The 8,338-nt window shown below is 33.7% G+C and overlaps 1 protein-coding gene across 1 annotated transcript; it reads right to left on the bottom strand.

Moving 5' to 3' along the window:
* Nucleotides 1-6,334: 6,334 nt before the first annotated feature.
* Nucleotides 6,335-6,727, bottom strand: LOC137402447 (uncharacterized). The gene has a single exon (XM_068088947.1). The coding sequence runs from the start codon at nt 6,725-6,727 to the stop codon at nt 6,335-6,337; it is 393 nt and encodes a 130-aa protein (XP_067945048.1).
* Between the last annotated feature and the right edge of the window lie 1,611 nt (nt 6,728-8,338).

Raw genomic sequence — 8,338 nt, 5'->3', positions numbered from 1 at the left:
ATTTATTCCCATTGTTGCTAGGTTTTTGCTTATTTGGTTACGTTATCTGGAATAGGTAAATAATTGTATATGAAGGGAGCCACGCTTGAATAGAGAGCAGCTGACTAGTCATAAGCTCCTCAACTCATGGATTTTTTTTCCACAAATAAACTAACGGAAACCCACACCTATTCTCTCTTCTTTATGCAACATTTCAGATTGTGCCAAAGTAAAGCTGCTCAGTTCAACTCCTAATATAGAATATTGTACTATGCAATATTTTTAGTCTGCAGTCATAGCTTCAGACAGACAGGCAGATGGATGGACAGACTAGTATGACTTTGATTATAGCAAATATTGCTGTTATGTTTACCATAATTGACTTATGTCATGAGATAACATGAGACTTTGATACTTTTCTAATGTTCCCATGTTATTTGTTCTCTTTCTTGTTTCCTGGTGTAGTTGTATTAATAATCGTGAGACCCTATTACTACACTACTACAAAGGATAGTAAAATACATTTTGCACTCATGTTTAGAGTACTAAACTCGCATCATGGCTGTCACATTTCTTATGACCTTGAACTCCTCAATTCTACATATTTCTCAGTAAATGATAGTAGGTAACAGTTGGGCTGAGGTAGCTAGCCGAACTTACTGAGACTTTATTTCCTTTTACTCCACTAGTTACTCATTCTACATTTAATTGTTCCTTGATATACAATGATTTTTATTATGTAATTCTGAGTGGAAAAAACCTTATTTTATCTGTAATGTACGATCTTCAGTGTCTCATTTCAGCTATCTATTAACCAACTATTACCATGACTCTGTAACCGGTTTCATTGACTCTAGAACCATCTTCACTATGTGGTGTTTTCTACTCTTCTCTTCATTTCCTCCTTTTGTTTGGTCTATTTTTTATTTTGTTCTCATCTTTCCAAAATATATCACATGTTTTACGATCAGCAAACTATCATAGAATCACCAGTGTTAGATTTAATACATGAACATATCATTGATATACAGTAATGCTGACTTCTATAAATTGATTACGAATACATGAATACTGATCTTTGTCAACAACTAATGTTGACATAGAGCAACATATAACTGAGCATATAGCAGACATAGCAGACATATAACTTTTACTGCGTTCAGTTGTAATTATGGATACCACCACAGCCAGACCTTAACATATAAGAACCTTAACATACAAATTGTTTTGACATATTACATAAAAGTGCAGGAAATATCGGTTGTACTATGAAGATCATTTCTTAACAGGCCATATCCATGACTTTTCAAATTGTTACATACTAGATATGCCCCTGTCATACAGCCCACGACCAAAGTGATAATGGAAAAAAAGAAATGGTATTCTTGGTTGAGAAATGCAATATTAACAGTCAAATGGCACTGCAGTGCAATATAATAACTGCAAGGATACTGGATAAAGAATGGGTTCTGCTGGTTGTTGAAAAAGTAGTGACAAAAGGTCAGAACTCTACAAAAGTAGAATTCTTTAGTTAGAAGGTGTAGGCTTCATCTACAAGATCTAACTATATAATTACCTGAATCAGATGAGTGGTTGTTATCATTTTGAGTAGCGTGTTGTTGAACATTAGCATTTGATGTTGATGGTTGCTGTGAAAACCATCTATTTCTCCTCCTCGGTAATAATTGCAATACATGTGAACGGACAGTGCGACGACGTGGTGTTCCGGGAGGTTGTATGTCCATGGTAGTTGTCAAGATGTTTTGAAATAAAATTCGAAATGTGAATTATGCATAACAAAAGGTTGGATAAAAATCAGACCTAATCTATTACTATATCAAACTGATGTTTTACGACAAACAAATTAATTCAAGCTGTAGGCCTAACCTACTGTACGTATTTTAACTAACAACAGCAATTATGAAATTAATTATGTTTATTATATCTTTTAAATGCAATATTAAAAGTAAAATTGCAAGCTGCCAAGCTATATACACAGTTTGAAAGTTGCAATGAATAGTTAAAAAGTTCGTCTTGTTCCATGTAGAATGGTTTTGACAGCGATATGTAACAGAAAGCAAGGATTAGCATTAACTCATCAGGAAGTTTTCTGCAAACTGGAGTAAAATAAATAAATATTATTGTCATAAAGGGGTATTGTAGTTCAGCCCTAGCTTGTAGATAAGATGTAAAGAAATCTGACTAATGTTCTAGATAATTTAATGGAACCTTTGATAATTGGACATGAAACATAGGCTGATAAACTGTGTACCACATTTTTGTACCTGTAAATCGGTCTACGCCCCAAACGGTCTACGTTAATTTAAAAAACCTTCGGCAATTAGACAATGCAATAATTATATACCTCAATGCTTAAATTCTAATGATTATACTTATAAATAAACATTATAATAATATTTTAGTAAAGTAAAATTAATAATTCAAATAATAAAATTGGCAAAAAAGAAACAATTACTTTTCAGTACTTCTAAGTTAACTACAGAAACCTTCAGCAATTGATCAATTCCATAGACTGGTAAAATGTGCACGTTATTCTCATGAAATTTGAACGACTCAACAAATATACTATCTGTCTAATGGCCTTATTGGCGTTTTGTTGGCCGGTCCTAATTTTGATTAAAAAAGGTTTCTCAAATTTCTAATTTGATTTTAAACCGAATTATTCTGTCTATTTATATATCCTCCAATCAGATGGGTTAGTTTTATAATTTTGGGATAAATTTCTAAAGACTTGGTAACATATTTAAATAGGTTTACACGTGTTTTGTATAATTATTATACTTGAACAACACAAGAATGGTTGAACTTGTTGAAGAAATTTTGGTACAAGGGTTTGGTAACGCCGTTAACGGATAATTTTTTAGGATTTGTGTGCACATATGCATTTATCATAAATCTTCCAAACCAATCGATTCGCTCGTGTTTGGTCGTGGGATAAGTAAAAAGTGAAATTAGAGGGTAAAAAATAATCATCAAATTTATATAGAATGATAAACATGAACTTTCATAATTAAAACTGTAGGGTTGAATGATCTCCACTACTTTTGCTGCTACCAGTATTCTACATTTTTACATCTACCCTTCCTTTAATAAGTCTTAATGATAAAGAAACCATACACACAAATATACTGCTGATTATTACTGGGTTAATTTCACTGATTACCTGATTTAATTACTGATTTTCTAGATGTAGTGACTAAATCAAAATCAGCTAAAAAATTTCAAGTAAAGCAGGTATTCCATAAATGATGGCGAAAGCAGAAAAAAAGCGGATAAGTTCATGTTCGAAGATGCTTGCATAATACACAAAAAGATATAAGGTACATTACTTACATTAAATGTTCGAATAGTTATGAGCTTAACTGACTAACCTACTGATATAATGCCTAACCTTGTCTGATCTTTATATGAATGCTTGTAAAATGGGTGCAGAGGCAAATCAATGTACATTGTATTTGTGTGTCTGGGTAATTGTAGGTCAAGAAAACGTCGGAACAATGCAACATTTTCTGATGTTATTGGTATTTCAATTTCAATTACATATGAAGAAAGTGCTAACAAGTCCTATCTAGTTTATGACAAAAGAGCTACTTTCTACCTCCAAGTTAACTTTTTGACGCTTTACCCATTCAGCCTGAAAATTGATGGTATATCACTTCAAGTTACTAACTTATATGGAGAAGTGCATGAAAATGGTAGCCAGTTCAAAACAGTTGTAAAAGAAAATAGAAGGTTGTTCAAAAAACAACTAACTATTGTCCAACACATGATAACAGTTCTCTCCAGTATGAAGCCACTCTGAGGTTTACTGTAAGCCCGGAACTTGTAGGCCATAAAACATATCAATGTCTTTTTAGAGCCCGTGTTAGAAATTTTATGCAAGGTTATTATTCAGTAGTTGCAGTAAGGTCTACCCCATTTGTATTACTTAGAATCAGTTTGTCAACGCTTGTCATATCCCCATCAGTCACAACTGGTTTAGAGGGTAAAAAGATTATGGTCAACTGTTCATCAAGTAGAGGCTTTCCTCCGGGGAGTGTTAACCTGGAGGTTGGCAACCAAACTTTTGAGAAAAGTGGTAATTTACAAGCCGCCAAGGTGCTACTTCAAAAAAAAAATTTTACGCAAAATTTATAATGGTGCAAAACTTATGTGCAGAGGTTTTTATGACTCAAATCGATACACTAGTGCAAGTGTATTAGTTTTGACCATTGAAAGTGTATACAAGATAAAGACCTTTGAATAAACAGGTAAAGATTTCAAACTTGATTGTAGCGATTCTCTAAAAAGTGCTGGCAAGATAGTCTACAAATGGTCTAGAGAACTATTGCCATCGATTCAGAAAAATAAAGCAACTATTGATATAATCTACACATCCATTCGCGCCGGAGGTACTTTTATTGCCATTGGTAATGCGCCATTGAAAGGAGATGCCTCTAATAACATCGTCTCTGTTGAATACGTACTAAAATTTGTTGCTGCCTCAACTCAATCAAACTACACTGCCAAATCTTCAAGGATTATAGTCATTTTCATATTATTAGCACTAATATTTTCAATTTGCGGATTTATGTTGCTATCATTTGGTTGAGAGCTTACTAGCCGAAAAGTTATGGCGTCTTCACTACCTTAAAAAGGAATTTTTTCCTGTTCTGAAAATTCACAAAAAACGGAGTAAACTTTATCAGAACTTCTGGCTATTAAAACAGTTAAAACAAATGACTGGATCTTGAACAAATTTCAAATATTTAAATTTTGCTGAGAAGTCAACTTTTGCTAAAAGCAAGTTTCATTTTGGTACAAATTTATATGACAATTTGTGAAGTTATTTTAGTGCACACGAAGTAGCTACACCTAGCGGTTTCATATTGCACTTTTTGTTTAGCAAATATACATAATGACAATTCAGTACTTTTTGTTTCATATGAGAAAAAAAAATATAAAAACTTTTGAAACACTGAAGGTTTTTATTTTAGTTGAGTAGTTAATGATTGCCAGTTTTAAAAAGCCTGCAATTCTATGCCTTACAGATTCAGAATTGCAAACTTCGTACAAATATGTCAACAAGCAATGAATCAAAGTCTTCAAAAAGACATTTGCATTCTCTAACTTCTAACAACACAACTTCATGTGGACATTAGCAAGAAGTGGTTCCGTAAGGAAAGGAAAACTTTAAAGTGTTTACAATAGATTACGATTATTAATCTGGTTATTTACTTCAGTGAAAAGTGTTGTCTAGTAAACAGGATTGCTATTTAGGAAATCAGCAAATGTAAACTTTGAATTATGCTGCAGCTAAATGTAATATAGTAAAAACTGATTATGTGTAATATATTGATGGTTATATACATATACAGTGAAACATGGATAACTCAAACTTCACGGGACTGAGGAAAATTGTTTGAGTTGTCAGAGCGTTCCAGTTATCAGAGCACAGTCACAAGTGAATGTATTTATCATTAGATACATATAATGTACAAACTACATGTATATATAAAACTAAAGTATAGGTTGTTTGTTGTAAGTTAAAGGGCATCTGATGTAGAGTTTTAAAACATGTATCAGAAAGTATAGATATTTTTATACACTTGAGATTTGTATGTTGTTTTAGGTGATGTGACTGCCGGAACTTTTTCAGATTAAAATTGACAAAATCTAATCGCGGTTAAAACGCTCAGAAGACATTTTTTCTTCTGCGTGTTTTACTTGAGATCAATTTTGCCAATTTTAATATTAAAACGTCTTGTCAGTCACATCGCCTAAAGCTGCAAACAAATCTCAGCTTAATAGAAAAATATCTATTATTTCTGATAATTTTTAAAACTGGACATAAGTAAACATTTATGACCAATGCAAAAAGCATGCTTTACATCTGATCAGTTGTTTCATGTAAAAAAATTATCGAGTGTAGTCTGTGACAAAGTATTTTTTGACAAAGATCAACAGTGTGACTTGTTGTAGAAATAGACTTTAAACAGTTATAATAGTCCTTGCACTGTCCCGTATCTATAAAACGTCTGAGGACATCTAAAACAATGTTTGCATCAGCCAATGTAGGTGGACCAGGTTCAATAATCTCAGCCTCATCTTCTCTATCGGACTCATCGAGAGTACCGCAATATGTCACAGACTGCACAATCTCTGCATCACTCAAATGCTCAGCAACAGTGATGTCTCCATCAACCACTAAAAGCTCACCTGCAATTCTAAACTTGAAATTAAGCTAAAGTAACACTATTTTTTTAAACATTTGTTAGACACCTTAGACAGTCATTAATTTAGCCCTTTATTGGGTTGAGTTCATAATAATGTAACAGCATTGGCTATTTCAAGATTACTTATTGGCTGTCACATTTGATGTAGAATCTATGCTGTGTAGTAGAAGATCGAGATTTCTCACAGTGTCTCCTTCTTCATTATCATCAGCAGTTGAAGTCGCATCTGTTTGATCAAGGTTCGTATGACCAAACACGTGGTGAAAACAGTTGGCGATCGTTTCTTTTGTGACACGGCTCCATGCTCTGTCCACCCAGTGTATTGCTTGCAAAACATTGATAGAAGCATCTGGCTTTTTTCCATGAGTGTCAATGTAATCAACAGTGAATTGCAAAACTTGCTGACGATAGTAAGATTCAAAAGTTCGAAAGATTCCTTGGTCTATAGGTTGCAGCACGCTTGTGGTATTGGGTAGTGTAAATAGAAGCCTGATTGACATAAGCCCATTCATAGTTGGGTGTGCTGGACAGTTGTCAATGATGAGAAGCACTTTTTTTTTTTCTGGTCATCCGGCGATAAAAATCTCTTACCCACGCTTGAAAGATGTCACTCACCATCCAAGCCTTCTTATTGTGGTAATACTGACATGGAAGTTTAGTAACATTTTTAAAACAGGGGGGATTTTTGAACTTTCCTTTTACAATAGGAACTTCCTTCTCGATGCCCGACATATGAGCGCAAGGTGCCACAGTCAGTCTTTCTTTTGACAACTTCCCTCCATTACACTTTTCTCCTTTAAAGTGCAACTCTTTGTCAACCATGAGCTTGTAAAACAACCCGGTTTAGTCCATATTAAATATGTCATCATAAGTGTACGTTTGAAGTAATAGAGTAAGCACCTCTTCTTTCCACTTTTCCACTGCTCCAACATTAACTGCAGCTGAATCTCCAACAACTATCTGACTGCCAATATAATGCATTTTCTTCCACCTGTCGATCCAACCGCATGAAACAGTAGTATCCTTTCCTAAATCCTTTAAAAACATGTTAGCCTTTTCTAACAAAATTGGCCCATCGATACATACCCCTTCACTACGCACTTGTGTAAACCAAGTCAATAATACACCATCCAAATCATCGTGCAAAGTTGAACGATTTCTTAGCCTTGATGAATTTTGGTCACATAACGATCTTATTCTTTCTTTTTGTTTAATCCATGTTGACACTGTACTTTTTGGAATATTTTCTCTTTTTGATAATGCTGATAGCTTTTGTCCTGCTTCGATTTCTTCGAGTACTTAAAGTTTGTCAGAAGGTTTCCACGCTTTTCCTTGCTTGCGTGATGCCATCGTAAAGCAGGTGTCTGTTGTAGCGGATGCCAAGCCACGAGCCAATTTGTGACATTTCATCTTTATGTATCCGCATATAATCACTGTTACAATATGGATTTTGCAAGCTGTGTCTATCTTTATTAAATTTTTATTGCTAATACCTTCTAACGTTTATAGCTTGGCCGTAACTAAGCAAACGTCTTAGCGACCCTATAAATCATTTTTATACGATTTCATTTTCGGTTCCATTATACGGTACGGGGGAACTTATATGTACACTATACGAGTATAAAAAGTGTTTTTGTATAAAAAGCAGAGTAGTCGCAGCTCTGCGACTAGTGGAAACTCCTTCAAAATAAATTGAACGGAAACCATGTTTGTGAATTCGGCAAAAAACTGTTCGAATTAACGGTGCCGAGGTCGAGTTATATAAAGCCATTTATCATTGTGTGGGAATGGACTAAGCTAATCCATTCGAGTTAACCATGTGTTCGATATATCCGAGAGTGAGTTATCCGAGTTTCACTGTATATATATTTATATATATATATATATATATAAATACCAGATATTATATTATATACACAAATAATATAATATATATAAATATATATTATATATATTATATATATATATATATAAATACCAGATATTATATTATATATGCAAATAATATAATATATATAAATATATATATATATATATATATATATATATGCCATTACCGAATACAAGAAACGCCTTTGGCAGGTCTTACGGAGCCAGCTCGATGCCACGAACCAAGTCATGGC

This window comes from Watersipora subatra, chromosome 8, assembly GCF_963576615.1.
Source record: "Watersipora subatra chromosome 8, tzWatSuba1.1, whole genome shotgun sequence".
NCBI lineage: Eukaryota > Metazoa > Bryozoa > Gymnolaemata > Cheilostomatida > Watersiporidae > Watersipora > Watersipora subatra.
The sequence above is the reverse complement of the archived record's forward strand: the minus strand, read 5'-3'. Positions and strand labels throughout refer to the sequence as shown.